The 25,460-nt window shown below is 39.5% G+C and overlaps 1 protein-coding gene across 2 annotated transcripts in view; it reads right to left on the bottom strand.

Annotated features, from left to right (window-relative positions):
* Window positions 1-935: 935 nt before the first annotated feature.
* The window catches only part of ctnnbl1 (catenin, beta like 1), a 74,304-nt gene continuing 49,779 nt past the window's right edge, over window positions 936-25,460 (bottom strand). Inside the window, exons 14-16 of one of the 2 annotated variants that reach the window (XM_085145291.1) lie at window positions 10,995-11,132; window positions 10,249-10,321; window positions 936-1,616 (exon numbers count right to left, since the gene is read on the bottom strand). In XM_085145291.1, the coding sequence (XP_085001417.1) occupies window positions 1,528-1,616; window positions 10,249-10,321; window positions 10,995-11,132 (300 nt within the window). In that variant the 3' untranslated portion in view covers window positions 936-1,527. The other variant, XM_085145292.1, reaches the window with a different exon arrangement.

The raw sequence follows: 25,460 nt of genomic DNA, 5'->3' as shown, positions 1-25,460 counted from the left end.
CCTCTGCACCTATGAAGAAAAAAAACCCCTGTCCAGTATTTGCAGTCAATAACACAAAATGATTGTATTTAATTTTATTTTCAATCAGCCCAATGAAGCACTTCATTCTCAGACTCGTGCCTTACTTGTGGTTCCTAACGTATTACAAAGAGGAAAGAGGGGGAGCTTTCAGGCTGCTCTTATGTGAAACCAGCTCCCAGTTTGGATTCAGGAGACAGACACCCTTTTTGCTTTTAAGATAAGCTAAAAACTTTCCTTTTTGATGAAACTTAATAATAATTAGGGTGACCCTGTATCCTCCCTTAGGGATGCTGCAATAGGCCTAGGTTTCTGGGGGATTCCCATGTGTTTATACACAACTGTGCATTAAATCCTTAATTATTCTAATCTCTGACTTTATTCCACAGTGTGTCTTTTGTCCCGCCTCCTCGCCCTCCTCCCCAACCAGTGGCCGGCTGATGGATGCCTATCCCGGAGCATGGCTCTGCTGGAGGTTTCTTCCTGTAAAATTTAGTTTTTCCTTCCCACTGTCGCCAAAGCGTAAATTCAGTCTTTATATAGAAATTACTCTTATCAGATAATGATGATACTAGGCTGATATTCTCTCTCAGTTAACATGTAATTCATAACATTTTTTTCCCCTCCCAAACAAAGATGCTGCCTGGTGGACAAGACAGAGACAATAATGCAGTAGGTCTGTTTGTGTACACAGCTGTACTGTAATCCACCTCCTCACTGATGTGCGTGAACAGCATCAGCGTCAACGAAAAACAGCAGTGGGTTGAGAGCTCTGGGAGGCTGCTGCGATCCATCCGTGGGTGGGTTTAGACAAGTAAAGAAGAAGCAGGTCTGCCTTTCCACAAGGATTCTAATATTGCGAACGGGGCTGCAGATATAGGCTTGCTGTGGGGGCATAATGAAATTCATGTGCACAGACTGTTATCAGCTTGCTGTGCCAATCCCACGCTGTAAAACATGACTAAAATCAAAATGGCCATCAGAATTCCATCACCAAATGTTTTTTTATTAGAAAATATTTTACACCTAAATCCATAAAAAACAAAAACAGAAACAAAACAGACCAAACAAAAACTCGCCAGGTAAAAAGCTTTGAGGGGGGGAATTTCTGAGTTTAAAATCTGTGTCCATGATTATCCTGCAGTGTCCAACACCAGAGTTCAGTAAATAAACAGCACTGTTGCTGAGAGTAGTCTTGCTGGCTGGGTGTTTCAGTCAAGATACAATTTTCGTCCCTCCAAACTCAACTCCCACTGTGTCTGCAGCAAACATCTTCATTGGAACTGAACCAATTTTCTGACACAAGACTTAGACAAGTAGACAAAAAGGAAATTATTAACTTAGGGCTGTAATTTTAAATTCTTTCTCACATGAAACCAAATCTCCCTCCACTGAATGCTTTTAGCTGTTTCTGTTCATTTAATCATTAATTTCTGGATTTGATGATCACCGGGGTTCCTCGTGTTTGAGGGTGGGAAAGCATGAGCGTCTGCAAGAGAAGAAGTGAGCTTAGAAGTTGTCTGCGAGGTCCATGATCCTCTTCCGCTCGGCCTCTTTGAACTCATCGCTCTTTCCATCTCCGATGCTCTCGGCGTACTCTGCAATACATAAAGAAAAATCAGAGGATTAGATGGCTTGACAGCACAGCCGTGGGCCTTCTAAATTTTGCGGTTAAACAGAACATGCTAGGAGCCAGAAATTGACAGAATTGGTGTTCCTCCGGCACTGAACAGGAGGCGAATGAGGGAAGAAAAACAACGTACACTTCAGGTTTAGGAAGAAGTTTAATTTGAGTAATGTAGGTTCAATAATTCATTTGTTCAATAAAACAGACACAAAAACGCAAAGATATTCACAGAAAAACAAAAATTTATGAGATGGGTTTTTGTCAAAGCCACCAAAAACTAACCAGTGCTCTGGTCCTGAAACACCACCTCACTTCAGCTTTACTTTGTGCTGATTAATTTAAAACTGACTGAATACAAATATAATTTGAATTATGCATGCAAGCTGATTTGAGAAACTGACCATCAAGGGCCCTGGGGCAAGTCTGAAGTTCAGTTAGAAATTACTGGCAATGACGCCTGCTTCCTGCACTTAAAATGCTGAATAATTAGAAAGAAGCAGAGCAGAGACGCTGTAACTTCAGGAGGAAGAGTGAAAGCTATTCTCTGTATATTAAAAGGACTTAGCGAAAGGGAACTATGCATTAAAAGGATTTTGTTATTAAATAGCCTTTCATTCTAGTCTAGACATTCTTCAGTCTGTACATCACTTTTCAACAAAAAGTCAAATTACAGGATGTTTCCTGTGGAAAGAAAGAAAGAAAAGAAAAGGGCTTTTCTATAATAAGACGCCCTGCAGCAGTGGCTGCACTGAAATCTACCCCGTTTCCTCAGTAACCGGTCCAGGTGTATTGTGCAGTGCTTGTACTTAAGTGTGGACTGCTCTACATTTGACTGTTTTCTTTATTGTCTGCCTCTCGCACGAGCCCTCTGAGACAGCGCGACGGTCGATTTGTGAGTCTAATGTGCAGAAAGTTGCAGCTGCCGCAGCCCCGGCGGACTCCGTGCATCCGGCGTCTCTCTCACCCAGCCTCTGAGGCAGGGATTACACATTAAACCCAGGGATGTCGAGACAGAAAGATGGAATAAAAAATAAATAAATAATAATTAAAAAAAAGACTATTTTTCTCTGGGAGACACTTCAGAGAGACGAGAATGAAGGGGGGCTTTCCTCACAAGAGCCCACAGGGTTTAGGAGGATAAAGAATGGCTGCCAAAGACACAGAGAAGATTTTGCTTTTGAGGGTAGAAGGATGTTTTTATGTTATTAGATTGTACATAAAGGATAGTGACAGATGTAATAGGGCTGAGGACGAACCTCAAGAGATACTGTAAAAGAATACTACTTGTCTACAGATGTTCTAGAGGAACAGGCAAAATTATTTATTATGTTAATTCTGGTTTTATAAGGACCTGTTTCTTAATTTTTCATTGTTCTGACAAAAACAAAAGAAATCAGTTTAGACTTTAAAAAAAATGCGTTGATGCTCAAAAAGCAGGATACGGATATACAAAAAAAAAAAAAAAGTGTTTCCACGTGTCAAGAACTGGAGTGAGAAGTATCAACTAGAAGTAACAACTAAGAGAGCCACGCAGCACAGAACAAGCCTGGCAGAGGTAGGAAGGGAATTTCAAGGACACTGGAAAGAAAACAAGTGAGAGATATTTCTTGAGACCCCAGAACAAATGCAGAGACACGAGTGAACTTAGCCATGTTGGGAAATGTAGTCCCAAAGAAGATAATCACTAGAACCCTGCACAGGAATGGACCGTGAGGTTGCAGACCAAGAAAAGAGACACATTCAAGCCAGACTGAAGCACGCTAATGATAACCTGGAGAAAGATTATGTAGACTTATCTGGAGAAAGAAGGGAGAGGTGTACAACCCAAAGATCACAGTGTATCTGGAACTGTGAATCTCGTCAAGGTGGAAGGAATCATGAAAAAAGGATATAGGATTACTTTGAAAAATAAACCTCAAGCAGTCAGCAGGTAAACTTGGTCTGGGTCATCGTTTTTATCTTCCAGAACAACAAGAACCAAAGCACAAAGCCCTGATCTGAATTCTACTGAAAATCTGTGGGGTGAACTGAAGATCAAGGTCCATCCCAGACGACCATCTAATGTTAAAAAGCTTGAGAGATTCTCCAAAGAAGAATGGGCTAACATGCAGACATGCCTAGCACACCTGCTGGCCACTGTACGGCTACATCCTACAAATCTGTATCTATCAGAGTAGTATGGGAGAGCATTAATAGCTATTTCACGGTTCTTAAATGGCATGGTAATTGGTTTTAACTCATTATTTAAAACCAGTAGCACTTTTAAACTCCTTAGCTGACCAAGTGCATAAAGTTGTCCTTGTCTACAGTGATTAGGGCTGTGCGATATGACACAAAATCTCATATCCCGATATAAGACATCTATCGTCCGAAACTATATAAATCACAAAAATGTAACATTTTTTTGTAAATTCTGTGAATCTCGGGCCGCTCGTCTTGCGTGAAGTGTTTCCAGCTGGGCGTCGTGTACCTGGAGTCGAGTGTTTTAACAGATGCATGAAATGATACATTTTTAGACATAAGTTGTAACGGCCGCCGTTTTCTTTGTGAGTATTTATTACACGGCGTGCTGCGGGGAAAAGCCTGTTCTAACGTCTAAGTCTAAGGTTTATTTTTTAGCACCTGACAGTCTTTTTTGCTTCTTATCCGAAAATACTCTGCATACTCTTTCACGTGATTCAGTTTATTTTGAAAAGTCTCAACAGGATCTTGAGCTTTATTGTGAAAGTTTTATGTGGAAAATAAACAAGCGGACACGTGAGCGATGGTTTTACCGTCGTTGTTGCTAAAGACAACGCATAAATACAGGCGCTTGTCCGTCCGTAGTGTGGTTATATAAAATATAAGAGAAAAAGAGAACTTTAAGAAATTAATATAGCCACTACAGTAACCATCAAAACGATGAAAAAATATTGCTGTAAACAGTTTATTTTGAGACACCACAACACAAACAATAGCGTAAAATTAAACAATAGACGTTTTTATATCGTCATCCGATATATATCGTTATATCGAACAGCCCTAACAGTGATTAATAAATATCTTTCTCTAACTCTTATTCAATAGGAAAGCTATTAACAATAACACTTTCTATGTTTCCTCACCACAACAAATAACACCTAAATGCAGCATGATGCATTCTTTTTCATTAGGAATTTTAACTTTGTAATGCCACTCATGGAAAGTAATGTCAACCTTTGTAGATCAAAATATGTATGTATAAAATTTGCATTCAGAAATTCTAAAAGAAGAAAAATATTTCACGTGATTTTAAGACCATGCTTCAGTTGGAGATAGCATTTATCATGCTTTAAAGCCCACAGTACAGCAAAAGTATAGATGAGTAGACTGTAGTCAGTAAAAGCAGAATTTCAAGTCCCTGCAAAGTTGTAATGAACGGAGTAATTAGCCAAGTTTGGCCACTTCCATGTTAGTTTCATTTTTTTAGGTCACTGCTTACTTCACTAAGATGAAGTCTGAGGTAAATCTGAGAGTAAATAAATGGAAAATGCCAAGCTGTGCGTACAGTTGAGTCTGACATTTATTGTCAGCTTTATGCAAGAAATTCATGCCAAGTTTTGATTTTCTCTTCTAAACAGCTTGAGCTAACACAGAGATTTTTTGAAAAATGCATAATTCTTTGACTGTTCTGTACAGTGAAACTTGTAGAGAGACAATGATAATACCTAATAGCCAAAACTATTAAAACTATTTAAGAAAAAGAAAAAATGTCTCTTTAAAGCACTAAGATGACAATGAGCTTAAATACCTAAACCCACACTTCTTCCAAGCTTAATTCTTGCCTTTTCTTACCTGATAAGAAGAGTATATTTATTTAAATGTTGAGTAGAGATGAATGCTACAGTGAGATTACCGGAGACGCCCTAGTGCAAAAAGAGATTTTCATATTTTTATGGTAAATGGACCAGTTCTTATGTAGTGGTTTTATGTAGTGGCACTTTACACAACTTTGCTCATTCATCCATTCACACAAGCACTTTTTTCGATACTCTTTCTATACAAGTGCTCCTATCTAACATCCACACATTCGCAACTTGGGGTTAGTACTTTCCCCAAAGATATTTGGCATGCAGACAGGAGCAGACCTTACTTTACCACAAAAAAATAACTGAAGTGAGACTGCAGACATGTATTTAAGTTTGAGCAACATTAGAAAGAAGTTAGAAGTAAAGGCAGCATAGCACGCTACAAGAAGTGCTTCTAGAAGTACAAACACTGAGCTCAGGTCAGAAGACGCTCAGGATGACAGTAATCCGCTCGGGTTACTCCATCATTGAGTATTCAGGGGAGAGCTAGGTTATAGCAGGCCACAGCACTAGGCATAAAGTTAAGAAAGTGTAAAGTTAGACCAGCATCTGCAGATATGAGGATGCAGATTCGTCCACAGTGCAAATACAAAAGCCTTGAATGTCAGAATCAGGGATTTTAAATTGATCTGCAGAGGTTTGGATGCGAATGAGACTTACTTAAAAAGGCACAATTTTAAGGGTGACTGAGAAAAGCAGGTGAGGGGCAACTCAGAGAAAGCAACTCAACAAAAACATGATAATCTATGGCCTCTATTACTGCCAGCCTGTCATTGTGACCGAGTGCCAGTGTCTCCATGTCTATAAATGGTGTTGCAGTCAGCCACACAGACAGAGAGGTCAGAGATTCCGTGACTCTTCAACTCTCTGCAGAACCTTTTCTTTGGCATGCTGGTACCCTCTCCTTCTGTCACCACGGCAACACGGCAGAGGACAATACAGTAGTGAGCATCGCCATTACTCAGGTCAGTGACTGGGACGGATCTGCCATGAATACAAGGAGAATCATTTCCAGGAGCAGCCTCTGCAACGGCAGCCAAGGATAGGGACACGCTATAGGACTTTCAGCGTGATTACAGCTGCAGCTGGAGCACCATAAGTCATTTAAAACACTGCTAAATCAGTCTCAAGCCACTGTGATCCCACTGAACAAAGGACAGCTGGTACAGAATATGCCCACAGTGGGGTAACCTACCGTCTATAATCATCATGCAGTTTGCCTTTTAACAAACAAACAAAGAGAGTGGGAAAAAAAGATACTGCAAAAGCTAAAAAGCTAAAATCTGGATACCATGACAACATTTAGCAAGACATAAGCTTCAAAAAACAATAATTGCTGCAAATGTTTATTTTCTTCTCATAAACCAGTTTCATCAGCACATCTAACAAACGCAAATTAATTTTTATCTATGTCTATATTTTTGATATTTTCAGAGAAAGTCTGTAAGATGGACTTTGCTACTTACACTAAATGCAATAGTTTGTATTTTTAAGTCTTGCAAGTTCTTTCTTTAGTACATGTTCTTACCCCACACGATACCATGGGAGCCATAATTTCTAATCCCTGGAATAAGGGCTTGACATTACTTAACTGTTCTTTTTTATGATGGGAGGGTGAGCAAGGGTTTCAATATTTTGGTCAACTTCCACCTTTAGCTTAAATACAGCGTAAAGACTTCTTTTGCACCTTTTTCTTTCTTTACCTCTTGAAGGCCTACTAGGCGTAAACCTTGAAGCTCTTTTTTGAACTTCTTATAGAACAAAATAACAGAGTTTGCATCAGCAGTTAGTCAGGGTGGTCTCTGATTTAAAACCCCCAAAACTATTCTAACATCTTTATTGATATAAAGATTCACGCCACAAGAATGTGCTGCAGGAAAGAACCCAACTTCTTAATCGCTTAGTCGCTTAAGTACCGTTTTAGTCAATGGTACAGTTTAATGGCACAAAGGCTGGTTTTCATTGTGTTAAAATAATTTGAAGTGCAGACTTTCAGTTTTATTTGAAGGTATTACACTGAATATTTAAGAATTGCATTCATTTTTGTCCACTGTAGGCTCAAAACTACTAGTATCATAACTTTAAGTGTAAGAATTAGCTTCAATACTTGGGTAAAAATCCAAGTATTATTATATAAAGTTATCACAACTGAAAGATTTAAAAAAAGAAGAACCATAACCTCAGAATTCAAAACCAAAAACTTCACAACACAAGCTAAATTGTTCCTGCGGAGCAGTTTTTTTTTCCTTCAGTAAGCTAAAGCCGTTAAGGTCAAGATAGCAGAGCAGGCGACACACACTGCATGTGCTTAACCTTTTCCTGTGGTTTAACATTGACCGGGTGGGGCACTTGAAATGGGAGATGGCTCCACACACTGTGGCCTAGTAGGAAGGGTGAGGTCACTGAACCACACGCGCGCAGATGAATTATGATAGACATATGCAATGGCTCTAAGCTATTATGTATGCGGACGCACAGTTATTTGCAGAACACATAAACACAATATAGTTTATGAAAAATAAGTCACATCAAGATCATGCAAGGAAACCTAACATGCACATTAATATGTAGAAAACATTCAAGGGCAGCCATGGGTACAGAATCAGAAATGAAGTAAACATCTGCAAGGATTTCCTCTCAAAGGTTTGTTAATATCTAAAAAAATATGCAGATAAAAGCAAGCAAGGACATGTGCGTACAAATAAATATGGAGACATGGTAATGGCAATCACACACACACACAAAAACTCTGTAAGTAAGCAAAAACATAGTGTGGACAAGCACGATGTGCGTGTATGCAAATATGCAGATGAAAACAAAGAGTCACACAGCCACATTTAGGATACAAATTCCTGCACACACGCACACGGGGAGGACTGGAGAAATGCCACGCTTGCTGGCAGTGCCATGTGTGACGGATGGCTCTATCTACAGTGTTACATGCCACAGAGAGCCAGAGGGTGTGTGAACGGAGCCACGTCCTCGAGCTTTATCCGACAATGATACGGGAAGGATGGATGTCGCGCTGCGAAGGAAATAACACAACCTGCTAGGTCTTTGACGGCAGAAAACAAATATAGCACGAGGAGAAATCTCTGGCTAAGTGAAAAAAGTGAATAAAGGACAGACAGACTGTCTCTGCTCTACTCAGTGACAATATGATCAGTTCAGATTTGCAAGCCAGGCTCAATTTCATCATATTGTTTTACCATCTGCAGGAAGGTAATACAATTAACAAAAACAAAACAAACGATCACATCTGCCTGGATATTTTAGATGCTCGATTTTATTGTGTTTATTTTTCCATCTGAATTTTCTATATCGTAATCTTCAGGACAGTCTAAATATTAAAAACACCCCTCTCATACAAGGTCCCAAGTGTGACCACTGCTAGTGCAAATGCAAAGGAAGAATGTACTAAACAAAGGTCAGAGTGACAGGGTCTCCCCAGGCCTACTTCTTTGTTCAAGAGAACAGGAGCATATGACATTATTTGTGGTATTTTATTATATTCCAACCTAACCACTTTGGCAGGCGAACAGCACAGGCTTGCTATCAAACAATAACCAGAGCCAAAGAACAGCGATTATACCAACATTTTCCCCTGAAATGCTGTTTCCTTGCCAGGCTGAGAAGCACTTGGAAACAGGATTTTACAAAATGTGTCAATAAAATGCACTTCTGAAAGTAATATAAATCTCTGTGGGTGTAAGAGCAGCTTTTGAAGGCACCACTTTGCCCTTTCAAAATACGCAGTTTTTCTACTTTTATCCTTGTTCACTCTAAGGTGAAGGGTGTATGCTTTTGGGCAAGGTCCCAGATCAACCTGTAGATTTGGTATAAAGTCACGGGAAAGGCCTGTGCTGAGAAATGTGTCACTACAGATTATTCTCCCATTTGCAGAGTATGAAGATAAGGAGAAAATTATTTCACACTTTCAATTTGATAGATGAGGACTATCAGAATGGAGGTTTTTGTCAGAATTCTTCCAACTGCTTTTTTTAACGGAGCAAAGAATTTATAACATAGCATTTCTAAGCATACAATAACATAATTACTTCAGAAAAAGCAAAAGCAGTACTATTTGCCTTCTGAAAAACTAACCTTTTTATCAAACCACCGCTGTGCAATGATGTGTTTCAACTTTATGTACTGTAATACTCAAAGTTTGTAAAATCAAGCTAAAACTGAGGATTTTCTTCCACAATATAAAAACTTCAGCGAGAGTTTGAGCTGTCACCTGTGAAAGCATCATGCCAAAAGACAACAGAACTCAGTTTGGACTTGAGAAAATGAAGGATATCTGAAGATTTCAACAGTCAGAAGCCAAACTGGATCTGGGTCGTCATTTTGTCCTCCAACATAAACACAACTCAAAACATGCGTAGCTCCTTGTAAAGAACTATCTCTGTCAAATTTGTAGAAGCTTGAGAGATTTGCCAAAGAAGAATGGCCTGGGGAGAAGGCGTGCAGGTTGTTATCCAGCAAAAAGGAACTGATTCATTTTAACCCTGGCTGTTTTGGGTTTTTATAAAATAACTTTGCCTGTTTGCAAAGTAAAATAACATAAACATCCAAAATAAAAAGCTATGTTAAAAATTCTTTACTCACGTTAACAGCGCTTAAAAAATACTAATAACTTTTTGTGTATTGATCAAACACATTTATATGTTAATGCGCTCCCCATATATTTTCACATAAAACAGTGTCTGTATGTTTATGTGCAGCAGAGTAGCAGAGATACTAAGGAAATATTGAGATGATAAAGTTACTCACCTCTCATGATGTGGCGCACTACTTTGACAGAACCTCCTCTTAGGTTAAGAATTTGATGGACCCTCTGTTGAAGCTACATGCAGACAAAAAAGAAAAGAAAATAGAATTCCTATTATCTAAGGCTGTATATTGTTGTTTGTTTTGATGTGTCTTATTACTTCGTCTGTATTTTAGTGCTAAACAAGAACTAAAGGTAACATTGTAGGTAAAAAGACAGTTTCCACTTTGAGTTAATGCTAGTTTGCTTAGCTTAAAATGTTCAACTTTAAGCTAATTGTTTGCTCCATATGTTCATTCTTGGACTCTACTATAGTGGCTTTTATGTTATACTAGGCCTTTTAAACACTAGTGCTGGGAAATATTGCCTCAAATCTTTATCACAATATTTCATTCATATTTTTTACAATATAGAAAACAATGCAGTGGTTGCACCTTGCAGGCAGTAGAATTTAGCCTTAGAATTTATCCCTGCCAAAAGGTTTCAGCAGCAGTATTACAGTGTAACAGTAGTGACACGGCGTTATAGACTGTGACATAATGCAAGTCAAATGCCTAAGCAGTATTTTTTTGCCTGCAACTGTAACACTTTACAAACTGCACCCATTAACAGCTATTTGACCTCCATCTGTTTTCATAGTTTGTGTGATCAGACATGTTAAGAACAATTAATCTGAAAGGAAATTGGCAAGCCAGGCCCAGTTTGCGTGCGTGCGTGCGTGCGTGCGTGCGTGCGCATGTGTGTGTACCTGTGGGATTCCTGAGTTGCTGATCTCCACCATAATGTAGCAGATCAACTGAAGAACAAATAGCCCGGCGTCCAGACGACGAAGGTAAAACTCATCCTCCATGCTGTCGTCCAAGATCTCCCCACGACGGACCATCTCCTGCACACACACAAACAGATAGAAGAAGAAAAAAAAAAAGAAATGTTTTCAAGCACAAAGCAGAGTTTTCTGTCGTTTGTGGCACAGTTATAAAAGATTCAACAAACAGAAAAAAATCAGAGCCCAAGTTTAATTTAGGTGTTGTTTTTCAGCCTCTTCCACAAATCAATTTTCTTATTGACCAGACAAACAAATCAATCGATTTCACAGCTCTACTGCTGGCTCTCACACACTTACACATACGTACACACACTTGCATAGTTATCCATCTTAACGGTCCTGTCAGTATGCCAATAACACAGTGGTGCCAATAAGCACACAGCCTACATTAATCATCATTAGAGATCAAGAAGCAGACCTGAGGGGAGAGGGGAATCTGAAGCGTAAGCCACTAGAGTGGCACAGAAATACAAACAGTGTGTATAGCGCATTGCAGCCTCTAAGATTTACATCTAAACGTCATCAGTAAAGTCACTATTTATTGTGAATGATGCAACTGGCCTTGTAATAAAAACACTGAAATATTCATGTATTTGCAGAATGACAAACTGAGTGTCTTTGGTGACATTCACAGGAAACCTGCTTTATTAAGCTACCGATAATGCAAATGTAGCCATTTTTTAACCTTCATATTGAATAATATAAATGGTAATACTAACTTTTCAATGAGGCAGCCAAATTTCACTTTTAACAAGCAGCTAAAAATCTGATTCTTGCTGCCAGACAGAATGACGGAAAAGAGACACTTATTGCCTAGCCTATTATTTAAAAAGAATTTCAGGGTTGACAAAGTATATTGGTAAAACACAACAAAACATGGATTTTTGAGCATCAAGCTAATGGGTATCCCCATGACCTTCAGACCCAAATGATTTAATCTCTAAGGACTTCTCCTTTAAGATCAATCACATTGAAAAGCTGCCTCTTCTGAGGACTACATTACAAGACTATTTTGTGGAAGCCCTTTTAAACCATGCTGCAAAGCTGGGAAACAAAATAGCATGTCAGTGTAAGAGACTTTGTGATTTAACAGCAGGATGGAGCCCCGCTTTATCGATTTCATTCCTAAGAGAAGACAGCCCAGTGCACATTTACAACAAAGCCCTGGTATATAATGCAGCTTGTTAAACATGCAAGACAATGCAGATAATTAAAACAAGAACCGTTAATAAAGCCATTAAATGTAGGGCATTTTTTGTCTTCTGAGTAAAACCGTGGCCTAGTATTCTGTTTTATTACAAAGAGGAGTGTTATTGCATTGTAAAATAGAGCCCCAGAGCTCAGTCTTGTTGCTGTCAACCATACCTACTAAAGATGCACAAAAGTTGAAACAAAGTTATTTGAATTTAAACTGCTTTGCCTTTCCCTCCTGTAGGAGAGGGGGGGGGGGGGGGTCATCTCAGTTTCCAACTCGGCTCATTATTAGGAGGGAATACAGTAAATCTCACAATCCAACTTCATCAAAGACACAAAACTAATTCTGAGACAAGGTAAGCCTCAAGCACCAAGAAAAACAGTGGTAAAGATATTATTATGCAGACTTCAAAACTATAATCCACGTCTCCATCAGTGATTCTCAACTAGAGGTATCCCTGCTCAGGGAGTACTTCTTTGTAACTGAGTTTTTGTTTTTGTTTTAAATACAAGCATATTTGCATTTAGATAGAAAATGAATTTAAAGGAATGAGATGCTGAATATTATGGCATTTATTGCTATTGAGACTAGTAACACATTAACTCCTAACCAACAAGCTGACCGCACACTATAAACCCTGTGCATTAACCCTGAGACTGCATAAAATATTTACGTAGTGACCTAGTCTAGATGTCATATTAGTAATCACTAGAGTACATTTGAAATAATTATACAAAAATACATTTTTATTAAATTGTTGATGGACCAGAAGAGCTTTGATGAACTGTGAGACGGATTCTCCAAAGCCTTTGGAAGTCTGCTGGAGAGACGGAATGCCATTGTTCCAACACATAATCTCTTAGTTGGCGTTTTGATGATGTTTGCGGAGAGTGCCGTCTGTCAAGAGGGTTTAAAAAGTCCCATATGTGTTCAGTTTGAGTAAGACGTGGTGAATCAGGGAAATGTTTTGATGAGTATTCGTTGTTTAGTTGGCTTTAGAGTACTATGGAAAAAATCTTGCGTCAACCTTCATTTCTTTTTTTCCTTCAGAGTTTGTACAAGTCTAACAAGCTTCAAGGTCAGTGTTTGGTATGTCTACTTTATTCTGCAAAACAGCCTGAAGTTTCTTAGGCAAGCTTTTTAAAAGTGGTCTTCAGGAATATTTCTCCAGGCTTCTTAAAGGACAGTCGAAGCTCTTCTTTGGATGTTGGCAGATTTTTGTTCTGTTTTCTGTTAAGATCCCACGCTGCTTCAATAATGATGACGTCCAGGCTCTGAGCAGGCCTGTCCATGATCAACAGCATTCCATTTTCTGTTTTTCCTAGTTTTTTATGATCATACTTTTCTTTCTTTTCATCACCATGAACTGTGTTTTACAAATGGGTGTACCTCTCTTCATAAGCCTTGTTGTCACTGATTTTCTTGTGTAATCTGGCATACCTCAGCCTCTTCTCCCCATTTCCCTTCTTGAAGAATGGCTTCTTGATGGCCATCCTTCCACTGACATCACTTCTGATAAGGAGCAGATGAACAGCAGATAAATCAGCTAGAGGTCCAGATGCATCTCACAGGTCCTCTGTCAGGTCTTTATTGGATTTTTAGGTTTGCCCACTTCTTCTTTTTTTTTTTTTCAATTAAGACAAACTACATAGCATGCTCAGATACACCAAGTTTTTGATTCTTCTTAGTAATCACCTTGTTGGCCCAAAAATATTATTTTATGCCTCCCAAACTGTGTTAGCATTGACATTTCTTTTTAATCCAGCTAAAGAAATGGGAACACATAATATGTTTTGCAACATTTGCAGCCAGCTACTAGTAACAAAGTAACAAAAAAAAAAAAAGTAAAACTATTCTACTTGTACTATAAAGCACACCTACCTGGAATGATTCAGAGAGCAGAACTGAAACATGACAGGTGATGCTGATTAAAAAATACTTGATTTGGAGTGCTGCCATGTATGCTGCAAACTGGTTATTAAGTTCAGTTTACAAGTGTTGTATGGTGCATGACTGACTTAATTAGTGAATCTAAAAGAAACTAACAGGTTACACATGGTTTCCCCTGGTTTAGGCTTCATTAATTACAAGAATAGGGGGAAAAATACCCAAGTCAAAGACCTGATGTCTTTTATATTCAGCGTAAAAAATCTCAGCTAAACTACTGTCAGCTAATGTCCCTGACACTTTAATATCATACTTGTGCAAAATGTTTTTTTTTAATGTCAGTGAAGTATCAGACTTGCATCATTTTTATTTGATTCCACAGTCAGAGGCTCAGTTTAATTTATTTAGTGCTGAGAAACCGTGCCAAGGAGAGAGAGGTGTTTTTCAAAATGACAGAAGAGGAGGAAGAGGGAAATGCTCAGAAAACTCCTCCTCAGTATGATCCTGGCAGCTATTAATATTAATTTTGAGAACTTTATCACCTCAACCTCTAATAGAAAAAGCATCTGCCCAGACTCAAAACACATTTAGTGTATAATTTTAGAGTGTACATATGGCCTGTCAAGGCAGGAGAAGTCATGATGTCACCAATGGAGGATGACAGAAAGAAAGAAAATTACAGTTAGGCTCATGTTGTCACAGAAAAATGTGTGCAAGGTTTTCTTTGCTGACATAAGACAGCTAAGATCAGCACTCTGGTATGTTAATCTATCAAAACACATATGACTAAGAATAATTTCACTCATCAAAACTGAAGAACAACCTTCATGGATGGGCTCTATGACACTTAAAGCAATATTATTTGTCAGATAATTCAATTAAATGAGTTGCGCCTGGTTAGTACTTGGATGAGAGACGACCTGGGAATACCAGGAGCTTTACACTTTTGGTAAGCTGTAGCTCAGGTAGAGCAGGTCTTCTACTAATTGGAGGGTTGGTGGTTCAAACCCTGGTTTCTCCAGTCTGCACGACAAATATCCTTGATATTAATCCAAAGTCGTACTCTTATGCATTCATCAGAGTATAAAGGTGTGTGAATGTAGATAGAAAAGCCTTTAGGTAGAAAAAGCATAGAAAAAGTGCATGTATGAATGGGTGAATAAGGCAAGCTGTATACAGCACTTTGAGTATTAAGAGTTGAAAAGCACAAAATAAGAACCATTTACAAGGAACTGATTTTTTTTTTTTTTTTTTAAATGTCATTTTAACGTGAACGTTTAAGGGGGTTGCAACGCTTTCAGAGCCAGCCTCAAGTGCCCAATAGAGAACTGAATAGTTTGGCACATTTCTCAGCTCCAGAAGCTGATGCCTGATAACGAGCTGTGTGAAAACACTGCTTTGAAAACCAGAGGAACCAGCTTCCAATCTAAGTTGCAGAACATACAAATCTAGGTGAATTAACACTGAAAGTTTTTCATTTATCTATATGAATACCCCCCCCCCCCCCTTTTGGGGGGTTTAAGGGACTAGAAGCAGTTTTTAACCAAAAGCCTTAAACTCTATAACTGTAACTCACCTAACATAATTAATGTGTGACGTTTACTTCTAAAGGCATTTTCCATAACCCATGATCCACAATCCATTTAGTTACACTTCAGCAACAACGGGCCTCATCAACAAGAAAAAGTAATAAAAATTTTGCAAAAGTCACCTGCAACACTTGACAGTAACAGCAAGAAAAGCTCGACAGATCAAGAAAGTCCTATGAACGTGTGAGAGAGTGGAAGTTCTTTTTGAAGAATGACGTGCATTTACAATTTATTATAGAGAGCAGTGGAAGTGGACATTTGGGATATTAAAAGCTGAACCGGCGTAGGCACTATGGCAGGATTCATTACAGCGAGAGAGTTTTGTTCACTCATACGTTTTGACAATGTGGCCAATATCTTTTGTGTGTCAGCTCGGTCCCTCTGGCAAACACCGGACAGAAGAAGCGGAGGAAGAAAAACGTGCTGAAAGGAGGGACTGGACAAGTCAATTACTGCAACCTCAGGGGAGCCTGGCAGCTAGGCTACAGTACAGACAAAGTAATAAGCAGTGATTTTCAGCTGCATTGTGCTTGTGTTTGTGTGATGGCATGTGTATGATTTATGGAACAGTCTGCATACTTTTGGAAACCACATAGGTTTGTTTGCGTCTTTGTTTGACATGTTCATAAGCGTACATATCTCTGAACAAGAGCCTTTATCTAGCGTGCTCCTTAATGAGTGTGTGTGTGTGTGTATAGATGTGTGTCTGCTTGTTATTCCGGTGCTCTCTTTTTTGCTGGCATACTTCGATGCAGAATTAAAGTGATTTCTTTGTCAGCAATTTACAAAAACCCACTGTGGCTGTGTGTGTAGGAACTAATGGTTTTTGATGAAGCTTAAGCAAACTCCAGAAGGAGGGGTTAGGCTATTTGCAAGCAAAAACAACACATTCGGTGTGTGCTGAGCTCTGATCAAATGTTGAAATGGTTGACGGTAAAACACAGTTTGTCCGTGTTCAGTCTCAAGCAGCTTTGTGTTCTCGATCTTTGACAGCTTCCTTCAATGTTTCTCTTATGAACAGGACTACACTTCTCCTGTAATTTATCTTTTAAGTTGTGATATCAGAGTTAGCCCTGACTGGATGACTCAATCAAAGACTCAGGAAAGCAGCGGCACACTGCTTTTAGCCAGAGTTGGGGAAGTAAAGCAAACATTGTAACAAAGACGGTTACAAAAGAGTAAAAGAACCAACAAAAGGTGTTTTTCTAAGGCTACCATTTTCTTCTAGAACCAAACATATTACCTTATTTGGTGTCGTGATGCTGAAAATAGAGAAAGGATTTTAACATATTAGACCAAACTCCCAAATAAGCACCAAAAAAGTGTCCAACAGAGTCCTTGGGAAGGCTATAGCACCTGATACATCACACCCCCAAAACAGCTTGGACCCATCAGGGCATGAACGCAGACCTCCTGAGGTACGCTGTGGAAATCTGGCACTGGAATGTTGGCAGCAGATCCTTTTGGTCCTGATAGTTGCAGGGAGGGTCTCTGTGGATCAGCCTTGGTTCAGAGCATCTATGGATGCTTGATTGGACTGGGATCTGGGGAGTTTGCAGGCCAGGTCAACACCTCAGGCTCTTTGTCATGTTCTTCAATCCAATACTGATGAGTTTTCACAGTGTAGCAGGGGGGAGTAGCTTAGTCTCGAACAATGTTTAGTTGGGTGCTGTATGTCACATCCACTTGAATGTCAGGATCCGAGGTTTCTCAGCTGAAAAGTGCACTGTGTAATGAGATTATCTGTGTTTTCGACTTTAAAGCTACGTAATGCCTTCACACAGGCACTTCCCTAACCTACTTATGGGTCCTTCAGGGACTGCCTCGCAGTATATGAGACTGGTCCAATTGGACTTTTACCTACACTTATTTTTGTCTCAAAAATAGACACAAACAACTGATGGTTACAATATATCAAGAGTATTCACACTCGGTAATGCAACTATTTCCAATATTAGGTCGTTTACTGCAATAGGTATTATTTAGGCATCATTAGAATATTACAGTTTGGTAGTATTTTCAGCTTAGATGATACATTCTCGCCGTTAATCACATGACAGCAAACTCATTGATTCAGGCATGTGGATATGGTCAAGATGATCTGCTGAAGCTCAAACTAACCATAAACATGAGGAAGAAAGATGATTTAAGTGACTCTGAATTTGACATGGTTGTTTGCACCACACAGGCTCGTTTGAGTTTTCCAGAAACTGCTGATCTACTGGGATTGTCCACAGCAGATGATCACCATATCTATGGTTTAAGGTGAATGGTCTGAAAAAGAGAAAATGCCCAATGAGTGGCCAAAATGCCTTCTTGATACTAGAGGTCAGAATAGAATAGCTAGACTGATCCAGGAAGGCAGGAGTAACTCAAACAAACACTTATTACAGCCAGGGTATGCAGAAGAGCAACTCTGAATGCACAACCTTGTCGAACCTTGAAGACAGAAAGGATAAGGAAGCAGAATACCACACTGGGTGTCAAGTTGAACAATAGATGTTTGGAAAAACACTGGCTGGCCTGATGAGAGTGTCTTTTGCAACATTCTGGTGGTTAGGTCAGAATGTTTCATAAGCAGCATTAAAACGACAACAACAAAAAAAACCCACAAAAATGTTTCTGTCTTTGTAAGAATCAAGCTAATGGTATGGCGGATACTTTCTTGGGGCCCATTAGTAACAACTGAGCATTGTTTACATGCCACAGCCTGTCCGAGTACTGTTGCTGACCGTGTCCATGCCTGTATGACCGCAGCGTATCCATCACTGGGTGTCTGCTTTTAGCAGGATAATGTAGTACATCACAAAGCTCAAGTCATCTCAAACTGTTTTCCTTAACATGACAATGATTCAGTGTACTCAGCTAATCTCCCCAGTCACCAGATCTCAATCAAAGAGAGCACCTTTGGGATGTGGTGGAATGGGAGATTTGGATTATGGCTGTGCAGCTGAAAATCTGCTACAACTGCATGATGCTATGATATCAATAAAGACTAAAATCTTAGAGAAATATTTCATGTTTCAATGTGTCATCGCAGAGAACAAATAAGGTACTTCTGAAGGCAGAAAAAAATCTAACCGTGTGCAAGCAAGGAGTAAATAGTTAAGTGGCCACTGAGTGTATATCTTTAATAAAATAAGCTTTTATTGCTGCATTAGGCCATATTCAGTGCTAGACCTAATTAAGTTCATCATGATACACCAGTATTGGCAGTACTCACCATTAAAACAATTAAACATGGGCATCACATCATAATGTTTTCTTTAAAAAGCGCACATGAACAGAACAGTTATGGTTTGACTTACTCACCAATTTAGCACGGCTCTGCACTGATGCCTGAACTTACCCACTCGCCTCATGGCTGATTGAAATAAGGTGACTATAGCTATCGGCATTCACCTCTCACATACTGACTGAAACTTCCCACAACAAACTTGCTCATTTTGACTGAGTCACTCACATAGGTGTAGATTTGCTTTAGCTAATTATTTATTTAATTACTAGTTTGCTGTCTGCTCTTTCTGCTACTTCTTAATCCCCGTTTCCTTTCTATCACTGACTTGTTCACTCCATCACCATGTCCTTGACTCAGAGGTGTTTTTGGATGGCCTGATTTAGCCACTGCAGTTTTTTGTTGTATTTTCACCTGCTTCACATTTCTTGCTACCAGTTTAACCACATCATATTTTAAATATTTACATCTGGGGAATTATTTTTTTTTAAAGCTATCATGGTCTATTGTCTACAATAATCATGTAGTGAAAATCAGTGATTGTGACACTTCTATACCAATTTAGATCCAATTTATTGGTTAAAATAAATTGGATCACTGGGTAAAAGAAAGAGATTTTAACAAGGAGATGCAAAAATTGGTCTCTGTGTAATCTGACACTTGACTAAGTTTACGCCTTGGTAAAATAATACTACAATAATTCCATCTGTGAAGTGCAACATTACCTGTAAATACAACAGCATTTTTTCCCCTTTAAAATGTATTAGTCTTTAGAAATTATTTTTATATGAACACAGTAGATGAAGAAATGAGAGACATGTCTTTTTGAATTAAGACTGAAAGGTTAATACCTGTTAACATTAAATAATTCAGTCCAAACTGGAGCTGGGCACACTCTGGTTAAAGGTAATTTTTAGTCCTAAATCCCTGAGGACTAAACAGTCAAATATATGAATGGAGGGTGACTTTTAAAGGGAAAGAATAACAGATGAGGATTTAAAAAAAGAAGCTGAGAGGAGAAAGAGAAATGATGACAGGAAGATAAACAAGCTGTGACACAAACAAAATTTCACTGAAGAATCGCGCATGAATCAGGAAACAGATAGAGGGAGAGCGAGTGAGGGAAAACATTTATTCTTGGAGGACGTTTAAGAAAACTAAATATATCACATCCAGGTGCAAAACCAATTCCAACTTAACACAGACTTTCTTTGAAAATGTCTACTGTCAGCAAAGCTAAACTAGCTCATTTCTGCTGTACTTGCTACAGACCAGTAAAGGAAACCCACACTCGCTCTCTCTCACACATGCACACACACAACACCGCCAGCAACTGAGTTCTTAGGAGCTTGGAAAGTGCACTCAGGCATTTTACAGTATTGAGGTCGGCCTCAGCCATGTTTTGCTGAGCTTCATCAATCTCAAAGAGCTGTTACCAACAAGCTGAGAGCAAAGGGAAGGTTTGGAAAGGAAGAGAACTGAAAGCAGCGGCATTAGGGAGAGGAGGAAAGGAGAACTAAGGGAAATAAGAAAGATGTGTGAGGAGTGAGGTGGTGTGATATAGCAACAGAAACTGAGGATGAAGGAGAAAAGATGCACAACAAGAAATACATTTTATACATAAGCTGCTCACAAGGAAGTAAAGGAAGAAGGAGAGGTAGAAGAAAAAGGGGGTATGGAAATTAAGTAGACTAATAATATTAGAGGTAGGTAAAAACGCAATTTAATGCAGAAAAAGGAAAATTGGAAATATGATAGGATGAAAAACAGCTTTAAGAAAAAGGAGGAGAGAATCAGTGGGATAGAAAGAAAAGAGAAAGAGATACCAAGGTGGAAAGAAAATAAGCAGCTTATTAGAAAGGGACTGGGCTGGAGATGCAGAGAAAAGGCAGCAGCAGCTCTTCCTCTGCTATCCTCCTGAGAAATCTGTGGATAATATGTTGCAGAGGAAAAACATTTTGCTTACCGCCCCTTAAAAACAGGCTTAACTAGGGGAAACCAAAAAGCACGGCGGAGAGAGATAAAACGCTGCTGCTGCTGACGGCAGTCGATTCTGACAAGGCGCTGGACAGAACTGGGTTGGCGTCTTTATCGCCTTATTTAAAGTAACGTGGCATTTGGATTCACACAGACTTAAAATATCACTCGGGTGTTTTCAGGACTGGATGTCGGACCAGCGGGAAGGAAACCACTGCAACCGCAGTATCATTTATTGTCCAACATTAAGGAGAAGAAGTGATCAAATCAGAAAACACTAATGGAATTTCTATGGTTTGTGAATTAAAATGACATGTCAAAAGGAGCTGGAGAGAACAATCATGGCCTCATGGGTACACGTGAGGCCATAAGTTACACACAGCAAAACTTCCTCGCTGATGTCAGAGGAGAACAGCTAGACTGCTAGAAGAATTAAGGTGTAAACAAGATGAAAACATAAATCTATACAGTATCAATGGATGTAATGTATGATGTAATGCTGTGGGGGATCATTTCTTTGCACACTTTTGGCCCCTTAGCACCAACCGTACATCATTTAAACTAGAGATGGCACGATACCACTTTTTTTATGTCTGATACCGATATCATAAATTTGGATATCTGCCGATACCGATATGAATCCGACATAGTGTGCTTTTTAATCAATAAAACTGTTTTTTAATATATTGCTGCATTTTGTATAAGTTCATACTCAAGTTTAAATAAACAACAACACTAAAGCTATTCTGTTATACCTGTATGTAAAAAAATACACTCCACCCAAAATATTTCATAGTTCAGCAATACTGATCAATCTAATAAAGTTAAACCTACTCCATCCTTCCTATTCTTGTATTTTAAAGAGTACTTAGCACAAATATTAAGCAACCTAACTAATAGGGTTGCAAACTCCCAGCAAAAAAAATAGGGAACCACCCCCCCACCCTCCACCTCATGATGCTTAATCGATGCAATTAACTTTAATTTGATGCAGTGTGGAAAAAAATGCACAGAAATAAATTATTTTTCAAGAATAATTAAATAGATTCAACATCTTTCTTCAACAGAATTGCAGACTGCACAGATGGTACCTTCCCAAAGGAAAAAGTACTATAGCTTACTAGGGTATATTAGACTTAACAGTTACTATATACAGTAATGGACTTCTATACATTTTACATCAGATTAAAACTTTGGGTGTAAGAGTCAGATAATTATTTATTAAAAGCTAAACATTTTAAATGAGAATAAGAAAAAAAAGTATGTCTTTGTGCCCCCTTTTCCCTGTTCATGCCCTATCGGCCCCCCTGGCTAAACTTTGCTAGATCCGCCCCTGCACAGTTACCAGCCGTCATCTACGTAGAAAAAGATTCTGGTGTAGAAAGTAATATTAAATAAATTCTAACAACAGCTTATCAAGCTTAAATGTGCTGCTGTTGTTCAGCCGCTGGTTTCCTCTTTCTGGCACGAAGTGGGCCAAAAACAAACAAGAGAGACGGACTTGCGACAGAAAAGCCGATCAGCTGATCATTAATCAGTTTCACGATTGAAGTAGCAGCAGGAGAGGGAGAGAGAGAGAAGAGGCAGTCGCTCCATATATCGGTTGTTAAGTTTAACATGGGAATGCTTTACAAACATTCAGAGATGAACTTACACTCTTGCTTTACTTCTCTCTGGGATAACTTCATCGGAGATGAAATGCTGGTTTGGTAGCGAGGCTACAAATGCTGAACCAGACAACAGATCTGCAGGCCACAGCCGCTCTATTACGTGACGCACACTGCTCTGACGTGCTACGGTTATGAGCCAAGTTACGCCGTGTCGCAAGTTTGTGAGGTGCTTTTTTTGATATTTAATGGATCGGATTACATTTTTTATTTCTCTCCGATATCCGATCCAGTAATTTACGTCAGTATCGGACTGATACCGATACGTAATATCGGATCGGTCCATCTCTAAATTAAACACCCATCCTACCTGAGTGTATATGCCCTTATTTTCACTTTAACCTTTTATGAGTGTTACCACCCCAAATGTGACAAAAAGCACTTCAGTCTATAAATGTCTTTGGGTCCACAGACAGCACCACCCCACCGTAAAGTACTTCATATCCCTGCTACATGCTAGAGGCTTCAGGCTACAATATGCATGCCAATATATAGCTCTACACCAGGAATACCCCACTCCAGGCCTCGAGGGCTGGTGTCCTGCAGTTTTTAGATATCACCCTGGGTCAACACACCTGAATCAAATGATAAGTTCATTACCAGGCCTCTGGAGAACTTCAAGACACGTTGAGGAAGTAATTTGGCCATTTAAATCAGCTGTGTTGGATCAAGGACACATGTAAAACCTGCAGGTCACCAGCCCTTGAAGCCTGGAGTTGGACACCCCTGCTCTACACCATTAAACACTTATATTCATATAACTCTAAGTCTATAAATGGTACAAGTGCTCCTTTGCAAGCAAAAATAAAAGGTGAATAATGCTCACCAACACGGAAACTAAAACAGTGCTCTGATTCAACCTAAAAAATGTGCACTCAAATAAAGAAATGCATCTTATCAATGTGATTTACTTGAGCTCATGACTACTAGTTGAAAAAACTTCCAGTCAGAGCCTAGATATTTTAATTATTCTCTTTTTCAGTGTAAAATGAAGAGAATACTGTTGCTGTGCGACAAACTGGCTCACAGTATGAAGTCTGAACTGGCTGAAGCAAAACCATGTGGCTTCAAAGATAGCTGCACACGTAGACATGTTTCTTATCACCATGTTATCGCAGTCATACTTCCACCATCCCGGAAGAAGAGGCAAGAGAACGATAGAGGGAGGCAGGGAGAGAGAGGAGAAAAGGAGAAAGAGAGATGGAGAGAAAATGTCAAACTGTCTGGCCTTTTCTTGGCAATCCCACCAAAGATGCCTGTCTGAGAAATTAATCTTCTGTCATCTTTAGATAGGAATCTCACACTTATCTGTCTCCAGCCAAACCCCCGTTCCCCTTGTCATTCTCGCTTTCACTCAAACCTCGCTCTTTCTCCTTGCATTTATGACACCATCTCCTCTTATTTTGACTATATATCTGTTGAGATATTTAAAGTATAACTATATCTTTTCTTATCTTCCAACCTTTTTGAGGCTCTTTCTCTCTCCATTCAAGCCATTATCCCCTGCTCGGTCATTTATCTTTTATCTCTAGCCCTCTATCGTTGCGTCTAGCCCACAGCTCAATGCGCTGACATATACACACGCAGACAGCTCAATAGGCCGCTTTCACACAGCTATCAAACTTTCCATTCTTCTGTAAACTGTCATATTGTTATCAGCAGGACTGTGATTGTATTTTAGGTCTCTTTCCTCATGGCTTTGGATGTGACACTGTGTGGAACTGCACATCTTATCTACCCGCCCCCCCCTCCAAAAAACACAAAAAGGACTGTATTTTTGATCGCAAACACCAATCCTTTCAAACAGGAAATGCAGCTGAAATCTGAACATCTATATTGCAGTGAGATTTAGCTGGTGGACAATACAAAACCATGTCTGTCTGATATTGCGCTGCAGTCCACATTTTTTCCCAACTCCAACTCAGAGTTTATCTTGTGCTGTTGCGATGACCTGCTGCAGACTGCTCAAGTAACTCACAGACCTGTCTCTTAACTTCCTTCTCTTCCTCTCTCTCTAAATGTATTCAACCTGGCAATGCTTCTGTACGTGTCCTTTAAAAGAGTGTCGACGCAACACTACAGATAAACCACCTGATAAATGAGCTCTTACTGACAATACATTTCCCTCTTCCCATTTTCTGGCACTCTGAATAGGCCACCTGTCCAGGGGGGTACCCCGCCTCGTGCCATATGACTAGCATGACCCTGAATTGGACAAGTGGTTAAGAAAATGAAGGAATGGATGGACAGACTTTTATAAAACATTAAACTAAATTAGGCTGTTCATCACTTATAAAAAGGACCATAAATCTTGAGTAAATGGCCCCAAAGGTTTCTCCATCTATAGCCCCACACACACACACGCGCACACGCACACACACGCGCACACACACGCGCGCGCGCGCACACACACACACACACACACACACACACACGCACACACACACACACACACACACACACACACAATCTTCCAGGCCTGGAAAGGGAATGCAGGAATGGTAAGTTCTGGGCAACTTATCTGGGTGCATTCGGTACAGACTATTCACTGTGCCGTCCACAAACGCAGGACACAGCTTAATCATGCAAAGAAGAAGCCATATTTGAACAAGGTCCAGAAATAGTGCCATCTTCTCTGTTCTGCGGTCCAATGAATTTACATTTCTGCTTAGAAAACATGGACTCTGTGTCCTAAAGAGGAGAAGGATCATCCAATTTGTCATCAGTCCTCAACGCCAAGGTCTGCATCTCATATAGTATGCCGGTACATTGGTTCTTATGGAACTGGCAGCTTGCACAGCTGGAAATGTACCATCAGTGGTCAAAGATCTATTCAAG

The sequence above is a fragment of the Neolamprologus multifasciatus genome, chromosome 20 (genome assembly GCF_963576455.1).
Source record: "Neolamprologus multifasciatus chromosome 20, fNeoMul1.2, whole genome shotgun sequence".
Taxonomy (NCBI): domain Eukaryota; kingdom Metazoa; phylum Chordata; class Actinopteri; order Cichliformes; family Cichlidae; genus Neolamprologus; species Neolamprologus multifasciatus.
Note: the sequence above shows the minus strand (reverse complement) of the source record. Positions and strands in the feature narration are given on the sequence as shown.